Genomic DNA, 20615 nt, shown 5'->3' with positions numbered 1-20615 from the left:
ATTTTGCAGACTTTGATTCACGTCACATTGGTTTCACTTGAAAGAACATAACAAACTTTTTTTCATCTAGACCCCAAAATGACACAAAAGAAATGGCAAAGCACTAAAATTCAATCAACAGGTCAATGTACAACTTTTTTTATATATTGCTATGTAAGGGTAAGGGAATTATGACATGTACAATAACTCATATATTGCTTCCCAAGACATGGTTTTACAATGCCCGTATCTACCTAGATGTACAAATGAACACCACACACCAACAAAATTTATCTCGACTGCAATTTCATATGGACTTCACTCAGCTACACCGTGAGCCTTCCAAACTATAGAGGTCATCACTATTGTGCTTGCATCTGTTTTGAGGGGATATCTCAAGATTCAGGCAATTATGTTGCAGAAATGACTCTTCACAGCATATCAGGTCCAATAGACTTGCATTGCATCTTCAGGAATGTTGCATATGTGGGCCTTGAGCGAATAATTTCAGCAACAATTCCCTTCCAGTTTAAAAAAGAAGACTCCCTCCTGTTCGGCTTCCTAAGCTTTTTTAACCAAACGACCCACAATTGTCAAGACAAGTAGCAGACTCGGGTCCCTACTCAAAGTTTAACCTTAAAACTTTTAAGAGAAGATATCCCAGAAATTACCAAGGAAATCATACAGCTGCATTTCAACACGATCCATTCAAAGCTTCCCAGGAAACCTGACGAGAAAGGATCAAATGAAGACTGCAATTCTTCAGCTGGTCTACGCCTAAACCATCTCAAGTAGTTTTATGCAACCACTGGAACTGGCAGCAAGAACAGTGTTTGACTTTTGTCTCCAGCAAACACTTGAAACAAATTGTCCATTGTCGTCATCAGTCTCTTTACCAGAGATTGGATCAATAGAGCCAAACTTGTGAGAAGTAATGGGCATAGGTAGAGATTTGTAATAAGCAAAGACCTGCAGGGAAGAGATAAGCCTATAAATAAGAAGTCCTCTCCTGTTTCTGTATGTTTTTCTATTTCACTTTGTTTGGATGTCAAAAAGTTGTCAGAGAGTTACAGCAAAGAAAAAGTAACTGGAAAAAATAATTTTCTGCATGCAATGCTTGACAGGAGGAGGGAACTGTAAAACAAGAACAAGCCGTTTGCTTTCATGTTTCAAATTCCGAACACGATTGCAAGACATGATTCGGAGGAATTTTTTTAAGTGTTCAGCTGCCTTTCACTTTCTTGTTAATTTCCAACACTTCCTTTTTCCTTTCTTAGCAGCCAAAGGCTTTGGGTCAAAGAAAGCTTTCCAGGAAATTGTCTACCACGACGGCTTGTCATAATAAAAAAAGCTGGTGCAATAGATGCACAATATGATAAATACACACACTGTAGTACTATTTGTAAATTCTGTGTTCTCAGCATGAGGGTTCATTGCGTAAAAATTACATGTAAGAATATCTTTTACATATGGCTCCTTTAACTCAATGCAGAAAGTGAATGAAACAACTTTTATTTTTTAAAGCATAAAATGGTTGCAAATGAGGAAATTCAACTCAACAACAGTGCAACACTGATTCATTTTTCTGGGGGAGTGAATGTCGCAAATGACTAGCAGGATGTGTTTCTTCTGCAAGACACAGAAGACGATTAAGACCTCAGTTTTACTATATTTTTGCAAGAAAACTAAAATGTAGAAGGCAGCCAATAACTTGATCAAACAAATCAACATTATCAATGTCCATGGTATGTGACAGTATATTGAATAGGTAAGGGTCAAACTTAACACCTCAACCCTCCTTTCCTATTAGTTCCCATCTTCAGTCATAGCAATAGAAGAGATTCATATGGTTGTATTCCTCATTAAAACGGGGGAGCAAGGAACCTACCTCATTTGTTTCTGACCCGCAAGTTATGTATCCATTGTTCACAGATAATCCCACAAAATTCTAACAATAAAAGACAAGATGTCAGTTCATACAGCAATAATGGTACTGATAGAGAAGATAGCATGATTGAGTAGGCAATTCAAAATTTTGGATCTCATAGATATACAACCAAAAATGACTGATATTCTATTAATAGCCAACCTTCTCGTTGGTGTGCCCTTTAAGGGTTAAGATACAAGCATCGGTCGAATAGCCACTTGAGTTGGTTTTATTGAGATCCCATATCTTCAAACTGTTGTCAGTGGATGCAGAAATGAGCGTTTCAGCATCCAAAAATTTTGCATAACTAACAGATTTCTCATGGCCAACCAATATACACCAAGGAGCTGAGGTATTACGAAGATCATAGCAATAAGTCTTGTAATCGGCAGAGCTATAAGCCAGAAAATGACTGGAGTCAGGTGAAAACTGAACACTGCAAACATTTGCTTTGTTTTTGATTGTGCACACGCTGTTCCTCTGCACAGAAGGAAAATTTGATACAATGAACACTATGAAACAGAAGAAAATGAGATAATATCACATATATGAAGAAAAAGTGGATATCTTCTTTTCTATACCTTCATGAATATTTTGTTGAATTAATTTTTTCACCAAATTAGATTAAGTGGACTATGTACAGGTGACTTTTCTTTTCTCTGTGTTCAACAGAGATAATTTATATATATATATATATATATATATTTGCTAATCTTTAGCGCCACTGCACCCAAAAGGGGCAAGCAAGCCATATCTAATTTCTGATTTTATGGACAAGTAGAACATTCACATTCTCTGTCATATTCATTATTCTAATTTTGAGGGGAATGCACACGTTATAAATCCAAAATTGTCTTAAACCTCTATTTCCTTGCATTTCACTGTACACTGAACTTCAAACTACAACCCTTTTTTCCTTTTTTTTGTCCAACAAGGAGATTTGTGTTGGAGGGAGGGAAGGGGGGAGGGAACTTCTCAATCAAAACATGGAGGTACAATATAGAATAGCATCAAAAGAGGGAAGCATGCCTCATTGATGCTCCAAAGTTTCACCAAATGATCGTCACTTCCACTGGCTAACTTTATGGGATCCACACGAGAAAAATCTACAGACCATGCCCTTTCATTATGCTCAGTCAAATGCAAAAAAGCTTGACCAGTAGACACATCCCATAACTGAAACCATTGACAAAGTCACGAGATATTCAGATAAAAGTAGTGAAGTTAACACCAGCATTTACAGGTCAGAGTTATGAGCAATAAAACAATATTGTGAAAATTAAGCAGTATGTCAAAAACATTATGCAAGGGTGAATAAACAGCACAGTTGTTAAAACAAAACAAAGACCAGGAAAATCATATTGGGTGAACAAGAGAACAGACTGGAAGAGATGCAGAGTCTACAAGTTCACATTTTATTTAAGTTGTTTAAATAACTATATCGAAAGGCAAATTAGGAGATATGCAAAAAGAAGATGAGGTAGTTATGTCATACAAGGATCATAGCCAACCCTCTCTCAGTTGAAAGTGCTCCAAATCCAAAATTATTTCTAGTGGATGGATCAATTTATCCTCTGGAACAAGGGTACAACATTCACAGAGTCAACGTATCACATTCACCACAACTTGTCTACATGCTCTGTATTGCTAAAAAACGAACAAGAAGAAATATGTAAGTTGCCTAGAAATAAAGCGCAACAGATATATCCAAGCTCTCTCATGCTACAGTGCAACTCACTCCTTAAGTGAAAGATGTGATGAACATAAGACTCCATAAATTGAGTCGACGAAAATTGAGCATGGAGCATCACATTCGGAAGATAATTTCCTTTTGACTATAAATCACCTCAATAGTCATCATAAGCAATAACTATGAGCAAGGGACAGGTTCAACATACATATAAGGCAATACTCTACCAATGCCACTGACAGAAAACTAAAACCAAATACACACCTTAACCGCACCATCATAGTCAGTGGTAGCCAGATAGTTCCTGATATAGTTGTTCCAGCAAATGCAGCTGAGCTTAGATTTGTTTGACATCTCGATAATTGGGTAATGAATGTCAACAGAATCATTAAAGAGGGCATGATACTCAAATACTTTAATTTTCTTCGACACCCCACCAGCAGCTAAATATTCCTCGTCCCTGTCAAAGCTCAGAGAACAAATGACATTTGCAAAATTATTCAGATCTGCATTTCTTAATATTCCCCTTGCTCTGAACTTGCTATACCGACCATACTTGCATAAGCCATCAAAGAAACCTCCAAGCCGATCTGTGGGTCTATACTTCTCTTTATCATTTTCTGTCGAGACAAAGTTCTCCTGATTGTTAAAAAGTTCTTCAGTTCTACGGACCATGGCAACATCATCAGACGGCTGAATATTGGATCTCATGGAGGAGTAAGCACTCTCAAGCTGCTTGATATTCTTGATCAATCTAGTTCCATTCTCACATACAGGTGGAAGCTTCGGATACACATCTGAACTTGATGCTCCTTTCTGAATAAACCTGGTCTGCCGCTGAACAAGAGACTGTGGGTGTGAAGACGGAAAAAGGCCTTTGCTGCTTCGACGCCTCTGAACCTCTTGGACATCTGCTTCTATACATCTGAGTTCTTCCACTAACTTTGTGGCATCCTTCTGCTTTTGATCTTTCAGTGACATGAGGAAGTATAATAATAACTCTGACTCAGATTCCTCTTCGTGAATAGATGACAGTGAGACATCTCCAGGTAATTCTTTAATCTTAGCAATAACTCCAGACTGTAAGATTTCCCTGTACCATACCAGTAATGAGATAACTGAAATACTAATGAAAAGGGAAGACTGAAAAAGAAACTGGCAGGTTTCAAATTTCAATACACTCATAACTATACAATAACGAGTCACATTTAGAAAATCACAATCTTATAGCGAGCAAAAGTCAATACTTCTGCCCTGGAACTTGTAAATTCATCTTATTAAAAATAACCCTTGTAGTTCTGTATGCAAAGATCAGACCTAAAGTTCCAATACTAATCTCTTCATAAAATGATTCTCTCTCTTTTTTTCATTTAATAACATCTCCTGACGAATAATTTTAAAATCAAAAGACTGTCAACTAGAAAATGATTTTGTGCACAAAATGATATTCTAGCTTCATCTGTTCTGTTTATGAAGAATATGTCTAACCAGCACTCTAGGGAAAGAAAAGAACATTGAATGGAAAAAAAGGCATGACTACCACTGTTCTCAAAACTAAGTTTAGAGATGCTGGACAAGCTATACTCTATCAGTGAAACTGGGCTAGAGCAGTCTCTATACAAACAAAGCAGATATGTAGTCATGTGAGTTGAAACAGCTTGCTAGTTTCAGTACCTCAAGAGGTAAAAGACTCAACACCTTATACAAAAGCCAAAAAAAACTTGGAGCTCTTGTAAATGGCTGCACTTCCCTTGAGTGTCATTTCTAATAAAAGTACATCAATTAGCACGGATAATACATTGGGCTATAATGTCCAAACTTTAAGTTATGAACAATATCATACTTCGGAAGCCCTAGCTCGATCATAATCTAATAATTTTTTTTGTCTGTTCTTATGGTCATTTCTGCCATCACAATTGATAATCTTAGAGGTATCAACTATCTGAAAGCTCTGTAAATCACCAATAGTATCTCAAACACTAAACGAGTTCAGTAACTCAATTTTTTAGGTCAAGCTCTTTCCATAGGCATTCACAACATTTTCAGTCAAGGAGCCAAGAGAAAACAAATAGAACCAGAAATTTTGACCACCTTGTTGTTGGACGTGCTGAAGGTTCTGGATGGAGCAACCAAAGACAAAATCCAGCTTCTTTGGGATGCTCTGATAGGAAACAAGAGGGAAGAATCCTATGGCGAAGATCTAGCATTGCAGCAGCATGAGAGCTTTCACAGTCAAATGAGGCAAGCAACTGAAAGACAAAGAAAAACCTATATTAGCAATGAAAATACAGTATCAACTGAGTGCTCTAAGACGGACACTTAAAAGATGGAGAAAAGTAATTTGTTTGCTTACTGAACAAAACCTAAGGACATATATGTTTTTTTGATAAGGTAAGTAATTTTATTAATGTGGGATAACTCAAGGATACAAGCGCTATACCAAAATGTAGAGAGTCTACACAGAATTAGGAGCATCTATGTATTGTAGATATATATTCTGCCATGTATACAAAGACTAAGGATGATTGTGAACGTATCTTAGAGGAAGTAATATAAACAATAGACCTTGTTAGAGAACTCATGACAAATTTCAGATTCTTACACACCCTAGCTAATGAAACTTATATATGGTTCACCTTATTCACTAATTAAGCTAGAAACAAACTATCTACCTCACTCAAGACTTAAACATCACATGACCCCCATCGTACTCCTGTCTGACTTTCAAAGTATTCACTGCACTAGTTGGGACCTCTAACAAATAACAACAGAATAGTGAAAACCACCAACTCTAGAAGAGGTGATAAGATCAAGAACGAATTTCATTGTGCTCAGAAAGCTAAATCTCATGCCAAAGTGATTGAACTTCCTGCATAAATGAGACAAGAAAAAGAAAAGATTTTGACTAGAAGTTTATGTTCAAACCTCAAAGAGAAGAACCCCCAGGCAGTAGATGTTTGATGAAAATGTGCAGCCACCCTCAGTAAACTGCTCAGGACTGGTGTACCACTTCTCCTCGAACTTGAAGCTCATGGAAGTCAGCGATGGTTTTGACATAATGGATAGCTGAGGCAATCTAAATTTGCTCAGGTTGTTAGGTTCTTTCTTGAGGCAATCCTCTTCATTTGACTCATCTCCATAGCCTTGTGCAGCATTTAATTTAGTGTTTCTGGAAGCAGATTTATGGCCTGACTTGAAGGGGTATTGAGGCCACTTCATCTTCAGGTGCATGTCTTCACTAAATTTTTGCTTCTTTACACAAGGATCGACCAGGGATGAAATATTTTTCCCAGCTGAACTTCTCTCTTTCTGGTTATTCTCTGACTGGGAAACACCTCGATCAACCACATATTCAGTCAACTGAGTGCGTACAGATGCTCCACTATATACAACTTGGTTTGCGCGCAATAATTTAAAGCAAGATGGACGCAAGTCTTGTACACTAATTCCTTGAGAGTGAGCAAAATCCACCAAACCCAGAACTTGTTTGAAGATGTACAAGCCTTCATCTTTGTTTAACTTATTCCCCCCAGCTTTCATCCGTTCTCTTAAACTGATCCCATCATGATAGACATTGGGATTAATAAATGCATCCATGCTTGCAACAGTGGAAGAAGCATTAGTACACTGTGAATGAATCTGACCTCGAGACTCACTAGCAGATACTCGGGGTAACTGTGTTTTGCAAATGATTCCTTTGCCTTTCAATGTGCTTTTCACAAAATACTCAGAAAACCCCGACTTGGAGATAATCTTAGTACGGATACCCTCAGAAGAGGGTAATACATTGTTCAAAACAGCTTCATCACCATTATTCTGCAAATTTTCTCCGCCTAGATTTCGGCTTTCATTTAATGTGTTCTGGTTCTGATTCAGAAATCCGGTAAATAATGTGTCTCCATCTTCTTCCTCCCAGAGACCCGATGATGTCCTACACCTGTCTCTATAGGCAGCTTCCCCATGTGAGCTTGCGCATGCAGATCCACCTGCTAGCTGATAAAACCACTGGTTTGGTCTAATATGCTCTTTATTGCCCAAGGTACCAACTACAGCCAAGTTTTTCCCATTGTAGTTTCGCAGTGTCAATTCTTCAACCATGACCCCAGCATCATTCATACAACGAGGACTAGCACTTGCATGTTCTGAAGATCCTATCCTGTCCAGATTCTTTCTGTCGAGAATACCTGTATACAAATTAGGAGTAGTTTGGTAATGATCACCCTCACCGAGTGTGACTACTTCATGTGATTGCAGCATAATGGAGTTCCCAGACCTCAAAGTATAGTCCATCTCCTTACTTCGAAGTTGTCTACCATCAATGGCATCCAGTCCGTTCACCTCATCGCCAATAGCTTCGTCAACAGCTTCATCCATAATGTCAATATGTTCTAGTTTAATAAAATGTTTTAAAAGCACTGCAAATCAAACCTTGTCAAGGAATGGAAAAAACTTTAGATCACATATCAAACTAGTGAATTAAAGATAACTTAAGCCAAAAGGTAAAACTAATGCATTGTGATAGAATAATAAACAATATTTTCCATTTTCTTTTGTTTGTCAAAAGGTGTTATAGTTGGTTCAAAATGGCACAGATCTATCAGTAAAGCACCTTTAAAGGGAAAAGATAGGAGGAAACCACTAGCAGAAAACATACACCCCTGCCAGAACTCATCCCCTGGCTTCCCCACTAAACTGCAGAGCATTAAAACAATCACCTAACAGAGGCACTACACCAGATCAATTTTTTGGTCAAATTATTGATCATGAGATTATATGTGCATCACCAGATAGCTTCCACCAAGAAACATTCATCTAATCCACCAAATAGACCTCCTTGGAATGATGCATAATTGCCATTTTATCATAAATTGAAGCATGAGCAGATAGTCATACAATCAAATGACCACATACATGACAGATATTCAAAGGGGGGCTATCAAAGTGGGAACCCAAGGAAAAACCTTCTTTTGGCATATTTCTTCGAGAATCTGAAACAAATCTTAGTCTTGGCAAAGGTAGTTAGCCATACACAAAAGGAGGGATCTCATAGCGTAGCTGAGGCAAAATAGAACTATTAATGAGGATGCACATTGATTATAGGCAGTTTAACAAAGTGACCATCAAGAATAAGTATCTTATATTGTGTATTGATGACTTGTTTGATCAGCTTTAGGGTGATTTAGTGAACCCAAGGAAAAACCTTCTCTTGGCATATTTCTACGAGAATCTGAAATAAATCTTAGTGCTTGGCAAGATTGTTAGTCATACGCAAAAAGGATGGATCTCATTAGCATAGCTGAGGAAAATAGAACTATTAATGAGAACCAGATATTCCATATCAGAGAAAATGCTTTGCTTCTACAAGTCACAGAGCAGCGATCCTTATCAAAAAAATAGAGCAGTGCTATGTTTATTTTTGAGAAAGGTAACTTGTATCATTAACAGAGAATACTCCAGGAGTAGTCGAGTAAGAGCAGTGGTATGTTTGTAGGTTGTTGCTAGTGGAGCTGAGATGAAATTGGAGGATGTTTTAAATCAGGGAATTTGCTTTAGTATTATATGCTTAATTAGATTTCCTTAGTTTCTGATAGGGCATTTTTCCCACATTGACTACAAAGCCCTGCTACCTATATAAACTTTGTTTCTATCCAATTTTTCTAAAAACTAGTTCAGACTTTCCTATAACTAGTTGCATTTCCAAGAGAGGAGGAATTAAAACAATATCATTACCCTGTACAAGAATAACAAGCAACGAGCACATCTAAGCAGATCTAAACAGTGATAATACCCTGAACCTCCAAATTTTGAGTTTCCCTATTAATCATGTACTCTACAAATGTTGGTAAAAATCGAACACACATTTTAAAGCACCAAACTTATTTTCAAATCAGCAAGCTTACCGGAGTAGCTTATTGTTGGAGTAGACAATATAAACCCTCTATATGTGTTCCACTATACACCAAAACTAAATTCATTCCACGACTAAAAATACTTTATCTTTAAGGCAAATAAGGCTAGCTAATTAACAACCAATAGAAAAATTCAGTTATTTTCTTCTCTAATTCTTTTCTTCCATTAAACAGGGATAATACCCTGAACATCCTAATTTCTAGCTTCTCTATTAACCACGTACATAAACATCAGAGAAAATCAAACACACATATTAAAGCAGCAAAATTAATTACATATTAGCAAGCTTATCCAATACCTCAACATCCAGAATAGCTGAGTAACTAATTAACAGTGCATCGATCAACTAAGTCATATCCAAAACCAGTAGGAGTTGACAATATAAACCTCTATATCCGTTCCACTACACACAACATTTCATTCATACAGACACTGGGAAAAATATCCTTTTAGGCAAATTAGATTAGCTAATTAACAACAAGGAACAAAATTCAGCTATTTCTTCTCAAATTCGCATCTTCTATTAAGATGGGGAACATCCTAATTTCTAGTTTCCCTACTAATCATGTACTCTACATCACCATCCGAGCAAATCAAACACACATTTTAAAGCAGCAAAATTATTTTCATATTAGCAAGCTTATCCAATACCTCAATAGCTTATCAACAGTGCATCAATCAACTAAGCCATATCCCAAATCAGTAGAAGTATACAATATAAAACCTTCTGCACCCGATTCCACTAAACACAAACATTTCATTCATACCGACACTAAAAACAAAATAACTTTCCTTTTAAAGCAAATTAGGTTAGCTAATCAACAACAAATAACAAAACTCAGTTATTTTCTTCACTAATTCTTCTCTTACACCGTCACAAAACAATAAAGTACGTACAGTTCAATTCACAACACAGTGATGAAATAAATTGACACGATAACGCGAAATATGAACATATTGATGTCATTTTGCAGCAAAACTTACCAATTTTCGCCTGAGAAACGGAGAATCGACGGGAAGATGAGGGAGCAGAGAGAAGGAAAAGGCGATACGGAAAAGAAGTGGTGAATTTTGTGAGCCATGGAAAAAAGGATTAAAAGAGGTTTTTGTGTGAAAGAGAGAGAGAAGAAAGAAGGGAAAGTCTTATCGGACTTACCTGAAATGGAAATAATATCTAAAACGCCTAAATTGAATATTTTATTATCATTAATTACTAGCCACTAATTAAATGCGAGTAAATACTCTATTTTTTTTTAGGATTAAATAACATTTTTAGTCTTTCATTATTGATAAATTTTAGTTTTAGTCCATTGAACATTATAATATTTAGGTACACATTTGTGATTTAATTTTTAATTATTTGAAAGCACTTTTGGACAAGACGTTTGATCGTGAATTGTGAAAATACAAGAAAAAATATTTTTTTATTTTTAAAGTGAAAATGATATTTGAAAATTTGAGTTGTTTTTTTTAATATTTGTGAGTAATTTGGAGTGAAACATATATTATGGTGTTTTTTAAACTCCTAAGTTGAATTTTGAATTTTTTTAAAATTTTATGGTCAAACATATTTTTTCAAATTCAACTCCGAAAAAAAGTAACATATTCATAGTGAAATGCCCCCTTGATAAGCTTAACCGTCTCGCCATTTATTACCTTTTGTCTTAGTATATTAAATTTGTATTATTACTCTATATATTAAGATAATATACTTATAAAAATAAGTTTAAGTACAATATATTTCCTACTCAGCCACATACATTAATTAATTAGTTAAATGTATTAAGTCATACACTACAAAGATCAAAACCAAAAAAATTCCATAATTGATAGATCAAAAAAAAATATTATCACTTCTTTTAGTTGAAAAAGGAGTGTGGTAAAAAAAATTTAAAATAAATAAATATATATATATATATATATGATGATGACTCGATGGGTATGTATATACACGATATATACGTAGTGGAAATTTTGATTTTATCTATTCGTTTATTTTCTGTGGTATATTTTTTGGTCTTATCTATTCGTGAGTAATGCACTTATGTTAGGTATAAAATTTATCCCACGTATGTACATATTAAGCATGTATTTTAAGTATTTTTTTAACAAGTAAAAATTGTTAAAATAAGGTTATAACATGTCAAAATCAGTTAGATTATACTTAGTGGTTTCATATTTTCTTTATTTGTTATTGGATAATTAGTGGATTTCTACCAACAAACAAAAAAAGTAATAATCTAAATAAGAAAATTTTAAATCGACACATATATATATGCTCAAAACTTTTTTTTTTATATATGTTATGGAGTAAGTTATAACATTTTAGCTTCTTTTTTTTTTGTTTGTTGGCCAGAGAATTGCTATTGATGCTTTATAAATGTACACGTAACAAAATTTTGCTTTAATATAATAGCACGTAAATCATACGAGATGTAAACTGCACTAAATCAGTTTCATGTAACGAATTTGATCAGAAAAAGAGATAGGATATTTCAAACCTTGAGATCCTCATTTAAGAATCACCTGCTCAACAAATTTGACCAAACATCGTATTAACTTATTTTCTTTGTCAACTTGCTAATTAAAGCATATTTCCTTTTAAAATGGTGCTTATTATATTTTTTAAATTAATACTTTTGAACATAAAGTAGTGGTCATTAAATTTTCAGAAGCCACACAATACTTTAGAACTGATTCGACCCTTTTTATATAATTTAGTATTGTTTTGTTGTGCTTACCCACTTGTTTGATTTTTTTTCAAAGATAAGTTTGTGAATATAAAATGAAAGCATAAGAGAAAAGAAAATATTTGATGAGATTTTAATGCATGTTCAATACATTTTTAGTTATATATACAATTATACATCAATAATATAAAAATAATTTTCTATCATGATAAAATGTGGTCTATATATATATATATATATATTTTGGCGAATTCCAATTTAAGTTATAGCATGTGAATTACTTGAGACAAATTCAATATAAAGGAGTATCAAATAGAGGTGGCGTCATATAGTAGAGTATTTGAAATTTTTGATACCGTATTTTTGCTATTCAGTTTTAAAAATTATTATATCATTACCATATCAATTTAATTTGATATGGTTCGATATTTTGAAGTTTGGTTTCGATATTTTTGCGGTATAGTAAATTGATAGTCATTGTTTGTTCAACTTCAACTAATATATACTCGTATAATAGAGTATTATGACTTCAACAGTTAAAAAAAGTTTCAATTGTATTATACAAATAACTTCTTTTGTTAATCAATTACATTTCAATCAAAATAGAGTCGTGAAAGGTTCAACTTTTAAACATTTAATTTATACTACTACTAGGTTGAATATTTGTTAGTATTTTAATAATAATAATAATAATATATATATTATTTATGTAACTATATACTTTGATGTGGTATTCGGTATTTCGGTATGTTATTTCTAAATACCGTATTGAATACCAAAAAAAAGCATATCATATACCATACCAAATATCCTAATACCAAAATCATGGTAATAATTCGGTATATATACTATACCATGCCCACTCCTAATATTGAAAGGCAACAAAAAAAGTATTCCCTTCATTTCACAACTTTTTACATCAGGATTGGGAGTACATGACACAAATTCAAATTAATCAGGGTTCAATATGAATATTAAATATCAGGAGACAACAACAAAAGTAAAAGAATATTTTTCTTTATTTGACAACTTTTTAATTTCAGCATCGCACTACGTGGGTGTGGGAGTACGTATGAAGTGGCAATAAATCATCCACGTCGGTGAGCATGGCGTTGAAGAGAAGAAGCCAATAGTGTTGAAGCAACGGTTGTGAAGCCGCCAGCAGTTTGCAACAGTACAATGGGCTAATAAAGCAGCTAATTTGTGTGTGTTTATTTATCCACATGGGACCAAACTTTTCCTCCTCCACATATTGGTTCGTCATTTCCAGCTCATTGGGTTACCTATGCTTCAGCCTTCAAGTTTGTTTTTCTTGTTTTCGAGGAAGAGGATACTACTGTTGATACAGGAGCTTGTCACTTACCTTGCTCGTTTTATTGAGAAATAAGTTATTTTAATATTAATTATTTTAAAATTGATATTTCATTCTTAATATGAAATAAAGTAACATTATAATTTCGAGATAAACTAAATAGATCTATTTCTAATACCATGTAAATTTAGGTCTTGAATCTAACTCATTTCTCAAAAACTAGCTCATGATTATGTAAATTCATATAAACAGACCATCAATCTATTTTCCAACCAAACCAAGGTGGGACTTAAACTACTCCAATATAGGGGTGTGCATTCAATTTTTTGGTTTGGTTTTTCACTATTCGGTTTGGATTTTTCGGTTTTTGGTTTGTAAAAGTGTAACCCAATCCAATCCAAAATAAATTTGGTTGGTTTGGTTTTCCTTTATTCGGTTTGGTTATTCGGTTATGTCAATAATTAATAACATAACCAAAGTAATAATATTGATTCTCTCAAATATACTTTATAATATAAATCATAAGTAAAACTTAAAACACAATACTTAGAATTATAACTATTATAGATGTTCAAATATAAAATATAAACGTAATCATGATGAAAGGCAATAACCAAAAAGGGACAAAAGTGGTTAACTCCAACTTAATTCTAAACCTAAACATTTATATATATAATTCAATTTTTTTCGATTTTTTTATTTTGATTTTTAAAATCCAAAACCAAACAAAGTAATTTATTAATCCAAAACCAATCCGAAAAATCAAAAACCAATCCAAATAAAATTCAGTTTGATTTGATTATTCGGTTTAATCCGAATAGTGCACACCCCTACTCCAACATACACGAGGTTATACTGCTTCAATCCCCCCTTAATAAGTAAATTCTCCTTGAAAATAGTTTCTAACTTTGTCCAAGCACCCAAATATACTCTTATCACCTATTTTCAAAGTTCAAATTCAAAATCTCTAATTACTCTATCACCTATTCTTAAAGTTCAAATTCAAAATCTGTTTTAAAGCTAAAACAAAGCAGAAAAGGGGGACAAGTTAAGGAATCAAGAGGTGACTAAGCCAAAATGCCCAATATGAGAACCTTACATAAAAAAAGGGAACAAGTCTTCAACATGATTCATGGGGGTACAAAATATATTCCTAATTTTTTACATATTATCATCTATGACCATCAAAACCTATATATATCAGTTGTTAACTATCCATAATCAACTATCCACACCAAAGTAACAAAAGGTGAATCATAAAGGTGTTTTGGTTACTAGCTGCTACAGCAAAAGCTTCCTTCTTGTGCAGTAATAACTGGGGAGTAAAGAGTAATCAAAATATGGAAGTTCATATTAGTAATAGTTTTTTCCCTTGGAAGGAGCATATGTATAGCAGAAAGGCAGATTACCTTTCTGCTAAACTAGAACTTAGAGATTGGGAGGAACAAACGATCCTCCTTGTTAAGGTATATCTGATATAGTTGGTCGCAGTATTTAGTAGCTAATCTTTTACATTCTGCATGATCCTTTGGACGTACTTCTTCCACGGCTTTTCTGAGTTTATTTTCTGGATCCCCATCCATCAGATATTCACCCAAAGCAGCTATGCTGCACAAGTAAAAACATAAAAGAAGTTAATGGATATAGTGTCAGTTTAAATAAACTTAGATTCAAAGCCATAAAATAAACAATCACATTGATTATCAAAACAAATGGGATATTGCATGTTCCATTTGACATTTGGAATAAACAAATGCAACAAGATCGGATCGAGTAGTTGGACTCAGATCCAATCACAGATCACTTACCCCACAATAGGAATGTCACAAATATCTGTCTTGGGTATATATTCAAACACAATACCTCAGCAGACAATCCCCTTTTAAATTGTTTCTATTAAATTTGAACGTTGTCCTTGTGTTTTGGTGTTATAAGTGTCTTCTCCCTATGTTTTAACTACCCCCACTTCTAACCTTCAACTCCACAACTTTTGGCACTAACCACCTTGAACAGAAATGACGTTCTTCTGGAATTTTTGGATACCAACCTCTACAGTACCAATCAAACCATTATAATTGATCATTTTCTGAATAACTTGAGCATTGATGCCAAGAAAAGAGGAAAGTTTAAGTTCACAGAAGCTACATGCGAGTTATTCCATCAAATGAAGGCATCTTTAAATGTTCCTCCCAAGTTTAGCTTCGTTAGCACCAAAAACAAAAAAACTGAAGCTTACAAGCAGTGTGTGCAAAGAATACAAGGAAAAGTTTTACTAATACCTAAAGCCCAGAGACATGAAATGTGCCCCAAGGATAATAAGTATTAGTGAATCCAATATATATACCATGTTGTAAAATCATAAGTAGGTATTACCTCATGTGATCCAAAAGACATCAAGTACGATATCGGGAGTGTTATTAGACATTCTTTTATGTTAGTAATGCAATTAGTGACATTTAGAGACATTTCGAAATATGGTGCATTTAGCACGAAATACTACAAAGAATTTTGGGACTACGGACAGTCCCAAATTTTACACTACAAAATTATTTGGGAGGAAATATGTAGCACCAGTAAATAAAGATCGACAAGAGTAATGAGATTAGAAGAAACATAGCAATGGTGCTTTTTCTAGATAAGTACAAAAATGGAATTCTTGATCTTCTTTGCTATTAAACACTGACAGTAACACTTGCTTAGTGGTTACGCTGCTAAGGTAAAATAACAGTTCAATAATCAAACTTACAATACTAACACAATAAAGATAAACTTGTCAAAGGATCAGGTAGTAAGTACACACCTGATTTTATCAGATTGACTCAACCCCTGTCTTGTGGTAGCAAAAAAGCCCTTGGAAGAGATGTTTGGAGAAATTTGGTGCCTATAAAGTGCACATATCGCATTCATACAAAGTTCAGGGTCCTTCTCAAAGGATGACCTCAAATCATCTTCCGACGAGAAAATTTTGCGTTTTGTAATTCTTTGGATTAACATATTCATACTTTTGTCACTCAAGGGATCATTCTCCGAATCTGAAGAACTATCATCACCAGTCCCATCAAGCTTGTATAAATCAGATCTTCTGGAAGATAGTTGAGAATAAGACTTCCCTCCATCTTTGTCATCGCATCGTCTTACGAACACCGGTTTATGGGAATTGTCATGAGAAAAGGCCAGCTTTCCATCACGATTTAATTCTTGAATAGATCTAGTCTTTAGTTTGCTAAATGAAGAACCACCACCATTGTCACTATCACATAAGCTTCTTTTCCTCTTGGACACTGAAGTTTCCTTTACATCCTCTTCTTTTATCTGGTGTGGAAATGTTAAATTCCTGCCTACATCATTACTTTTAGAAACACAAGCCTTTGCATTCTCATCATCGCTGTCGCTAATGTGAACAACAGTTGAAGACCCAGCCCTGCCAGATGCTGTATTCAAGTTTTTCTTAACACAGCCTTTTGCTTCGCATGCTGATAGATCTATAGTAGGTGCTCTATTCTCACAAGCCAAGTTGATAAGGAGAGGGTCTGAAAGAAAGCACCAAGAATTTATTCAGTTTACACAAGCACACAGTATCAGAAACATTTGCCTTTAATAAAATATGAGAGCTACCAAGACGAATCCACAAGCTGGGAAATGTCTGTGTGTACGCACTTGCCGTTAAGATGAATAAAGATTCTTAGAATCAATCATCATGTGCAGAACCTCAAATCAGATTTATGGTTAAGACTACACCAAGAGTTGAAAGGACCAAAAGGCAAGGCACCTAATGATCTTTGTGTTACACTGAAAGTGTAAAAGTGACTACAAATAAGCTCAACTTTTAAAATTGTATACTTTCTGTTTCTTGGAAAGGATTTTTTTTTTAAAAAAAAAGTGAAATGTGTACTATGCATAGAAGAGTTAATATAATATTATATTTAAGAGCGGATAGCATCTGAATCAACCCGAGCAAGAAACTTGGCTTTAAAAATGAAATATAGGAAATACAGTTTCTCTAAAGAGATGTACGAGAAAATAGCACTTCCATCAAAATGAAAATAAAGAATATTAACCTTAAAAAAGTGGAGCAAGTGCTCTTTTTTAAGTAATCGTTAAAAAGCTCCAGATGTGTCTCTCTGTGAGAGTGTCTGAGAAAGAGAGGTCAGATAGATAGATCCACAAGCTAGGATATTTAAAGATTCACAAAGTTGACTAAAATTGTCTCTCAATAGTTGCTTTAACACTAGAGGAGACTAAGTTAGTGATATTATCATGCATTTTTTATGACTAGAAGTCACTGATATTCAGCAAGTAATGCTCAAATTTAGGACCATTAGAAACTAACAATATGTTCCCAGATGTAATGTGATAACAGGGCACTGGCCTGCAACTTCTTCAAAACTGCTGGCAGTAGGCTCCTAGTCAAAAGGCTACATGCGCTATTTATTTAATGATTGATGCTATCCAACAGTCACTAAACCACATGGAGCTAAAATGAACCTTCTGCTCCTCTCTCTAGCTGAGTTCATTTGCTGCCTTTTGACCACTAAGAAATTGACAATTCTAATCCCCAAATATCTCAAGTTGCTACAATAATTTAAACAGGCTGAGAGAGCAATTCAAAAGGCTGGTTTGCATTTACTTTTCAATTAATGTTATGTGATACAAGGTAAAGACCCTACGTTCTTCGACTAAGCTCAAGCTGCAATGAAGTATGCTTGATAAAGTTTGTTAAATGAACAATAATAAATTCCATAGAGAATGAAGACCTTTCGACTCTTCTCTCGATACACCATGCAACATATAGAAGCAAATATCTTGGTCAATTTACATACAAAAAGGATTGATATTCTCAAGACAGAACCAAAAGGATTGATATTCTCACTTCTCAAACAAAAACAAGTTGAGATGTGGGTTGAATGCCACAAATAACAACAGAAATGTAAGAATAAGCATGACAAATCATCTGTACCTGCTTCCTCTGAACGACGTCTTTTCTTTTCTATGTTGGAAACATTGCTATTGACTTGAGCAGAACCACCAGCAGAAGGCATGGGATGCAATGTCTGGACATCAGGACAATTAACCAGATTCACTTTTGTTGAAATGAAGTCCGTGTTACCACTGCCTGCAGCTACACCCATGTGACCATGTTAATCCTAGACTTTGAAATTAAAAACAAGGGAATACAAACCACATCCACTGCATGCAATTACCATAGCAGTGTCTACCACATTCCCAGTTCCACATAAATACTTAGGAGTTAGGTTTAGGTCCACAGCCAAGCAAAAATTAAAACATGCATGCATAGATAAGTAAAGCTTAAGCATAGCACAAAAACCATCACTCAATAACTGTAAGCCCCTAATTGAAATCGAAAACCATACACAAATTGAGTACATAACTGTAGAAAAGAGGTCAACAAAATATAAGCATAATAATACCTTCATCTCTTGATTTACCACTTCCATTTCCATTTCCATTTGCAGTTGAATCAACCGATGGAGCCCTAGGTGGTGACAACTGTTTTTCCTGAAGATCTCCATCAGCACCAGAAGCTTTACTATTCACTTCTACAGCATCATCATCATCCTCCGCTTCCAAATCTTCTACCATTTTTTGGATCACTGAGACATCCACAGCACGATTTTTAGCAGCTTCTTCCTCCTGAAGTGATACTCTACTTTCCAACTCTTTGAACTTTTCCAAATACATCTTCAGTTTTGCCTCAACTTCAGCTTTTTCATTTTTTAGCTCCTCATATTTCCTCTGCATATCCTTCAATCGATTCTCCATATTTAACTTTTCCAGGTCAACTATAGCCTGATCCTTCTCTGCTAAATCTCGCCCAGTCTTTACAGAATCAAAATCTCTCTTAAGATTTTGAATTTCTGTCCGCAGCTGTTTTTCACGGTCCATTAGAATTCCTTCAACCAGAGAGAACTCCTTATCACGAAAAGCCGATTTTAGATACGAAATCAGTTCCGGTATAGAGGAAGCTTGCGAAATAGAGGAGGAAACCATTGGTTTCAAATCGTACGCTTTTCCTGAGTTCCATGTGCTTCTAGTAAGCGAGTTAATCACCGGTTTCGTCTCAGCACTCATCGCAAAACCTATTGAAAGTTAAAAACCTAAAATTTTGTGAAGAGAGAAGAGTTGTTACCGTTTCGCGAGATGAACTGTGAGAGTGAAGTTCCGGTGCCGGTGAAAAAGACTGCTGGCGAGTGGTTAGTGAGGTGACTTTTGCCGTTTCTGTTTCAGGTGGAAAGTCTCGTGGCACAAGCAATATCAGTGTACGGGGGATCACCCAAGGGAGATGAAGCGGGAATAAGCTGTCCTCGGGATAATAAAACAAAATTTATTTATTTTTATTTTCCGGGTGTTCGAAGTCATATTAAAATCGTAAATAAATTCGGATCGCACTCTGCATTCTTATTACTCTTTTTTTAGAAACAACTGGCCATGAGAAAAAATTACAATGTGAAAAATCGAACTCTTATCATATTCCTATGACTCTACTTAAAGTTAAAAAATAATTACTCCCCAAATAACTTAGATGTTTTTTTATCCTTCACGAAAAAAACTGTTTTGTTAACCAATTATACTTTAGTTACTTGGCCACCAAGGATTAGTAGTGTTTGGAAGGAAGAAAATGGTTGACAAATGGAAGTTATTGAGAGATTGGTTTAGTTTGTGAGATATTTTTTAATCTTCACTTTTAACAAGTGGGTAATTTTATTAAATTCTAGCTAAGATATAAATACTAGGTATTCTCAAATGTGAGAGGTATAATAGAAGAATTTGCATAACAATTCATTTATTTATTTTTGTGTTTTAATCGATGTTTGATATCTATATTAAAGCTCAACTAAATTCAATTTCATATGGGAGGATAAAACGCTTTCTAACAAAAGTGACTATATAGCGAAGGCTCGAATCTAAAACATTTGATAAAAATGAAAGAGTACCTATAACTACACTCAAACCTAATTAGTCATAATGATTGATCTCAACTCTCAAGAGATGCTGAAATAATGCATCAATAGATCAGAACATAAATCAATTGTATACACTTTGACAAAGATATACAAATATGTATTAATTTATGTCAAATTAATGTAG

The 20615-nt window shown here is 34.6% G+C and overlaps 2 protein-coding genes across 6 annotated transcripts; both read right to left on the bottom strand.

Moving 5' to 3' along the window:
* Nucleotides 1-95: 95 nt before the first annotated feature.
* LOC102597285 (protein SPA1-RELATED 2) lies at nt 96-10667 on the bottom strand. 4 transcript variants are annotated; one of them, XM_006343825.2, is made up of 8 exons: nt 10491-10666; nt 6522-8024; nt 5688-5845; nt 3861-4689; nt 2936-3082; nt 2069-2386; nt 1868-1927; nt 96-948 (listed from the first exon to the last, which is right to left on the bottom strand). In XM_006343825.2, the coding sequence occupies exons 2-8, from the start codon at nt 7968-7970 to the stop codon at nt 757-759; spliced, it is 3153 nt and encodes a 1050-aa protein (XP_006343887.1). In that variant the 5' UTR covers nt 7971-8024; nt 10491-10666; the 3' UTR covers nt 96-756. The 4 variants fall into 4 exon arrangements, with proteins under 4 accessions (XP_006343887.1, XP_015162617.1, XP_006343889.1 ...); XM_015307131.1 differs by having other exon boundaries at nt 6522-8011; XM_006343827.2 differs by having other exon boundaries at nt 6522-7960.
* Nucleotides 10668-14576: 3909 nt separating this feature from the next.
* LOC102596734 (uncharacterized) lies at nt 14577-19821 on the bottom strand. 2 transcript variants are annotated; one of them, XM_006343823.2, is made up of 4 exons: nt 18938-19821; nt 18466-18627; nt 16309-17038; nt 14577-15116 (listed from the first exon to the last, which is right to left on the bottom strand). In XM_006343823.2, exons 1-4 carry the CDS (start codon nt 19596-19598, stop codon nt 14930-14932), a joined length of 1740 nt encoding a protein of 579 aa, XP_006343885.1. In that variant the 5' UTR covers nt 19599-19821; the 3' UTR covers nt 14577-14929. The 2 variants fall into 2 exon arrangements, with proteins under 2 accessions (XP_006343885.1, XP_006343886.1); XM_006343824.2 differs by having other exon boundaries at nt 18466-18621.
* Nucleotides 19822-20615: the final 794 nt, after the last annotated feature.

This window comes from Solanum tuberosum, unplaced genomic scaffold (genome assembly GCF_000226075.1).
Source record: "Solanum tuberosum cultivar DM 1-3 516 R44 unplaced genomic scaffold, SolTub_3.0 scf00048, whole genome shotgun sequence".
NCBI classification, from domain to species: domain Eukaryota; kingdom Viridiplantae; phylum Streptophyta; class Magnoliopsida; order Solanales; family Solanaceae; genus Solanum; species Solanum tuberosum.
The sequence above is the reverse complement of the archived record's forward strand: the minus strand, read 5'-3'. Positions and strand labels throughout refer to the sequence as shown.

Bases quoted from the DNA above. Each gene is read 5' to 3' on its own strand.
- LOC102597285 (XM_006343825.2), bottom strand. From the start codon at position 7,970: ATGGATGAAGCTGTTGACGAAGCTATTGGCGATGAGGTGAACGGACTG. The intron at 5,846-6,521 runs GTTTGAACATAA...TTTGTCTTTCAG, and splicing joins TGGGGGTTCTTCTCTTTGAG to TTGCTTGCCTCATTTGACTG. The intron at 2,387-2,935 runs GCATGCTTCCCT...CCTTCTGTGCAG, and splicing joins AACTTTGGAGCATCAATGAG to AGGAACAGCGTGTGCACAAT.
- LOC102596734 (XM_006343823.2), bottom strand. From the start codon at position 19,598: ATGAGTGCTGAGACGAAACCGGTGATTAACTCGCTTACTAGAAGCACA. The intron at 17,039-18,465 runs GTACAGATGATT...GCTTTCTTTCAG, and splicing joins ACGTCGTTCAGAGGAAGCAG to ACCCTCTCCTTATCAACTTG. The intron at 15,117-16,308 runs GTGTGTACTTAC...TTACTTGTGCAG, and splicing joins AGTCAATCTGATAAAATCAG to CATAGCTGCTTTGGGTGAAT.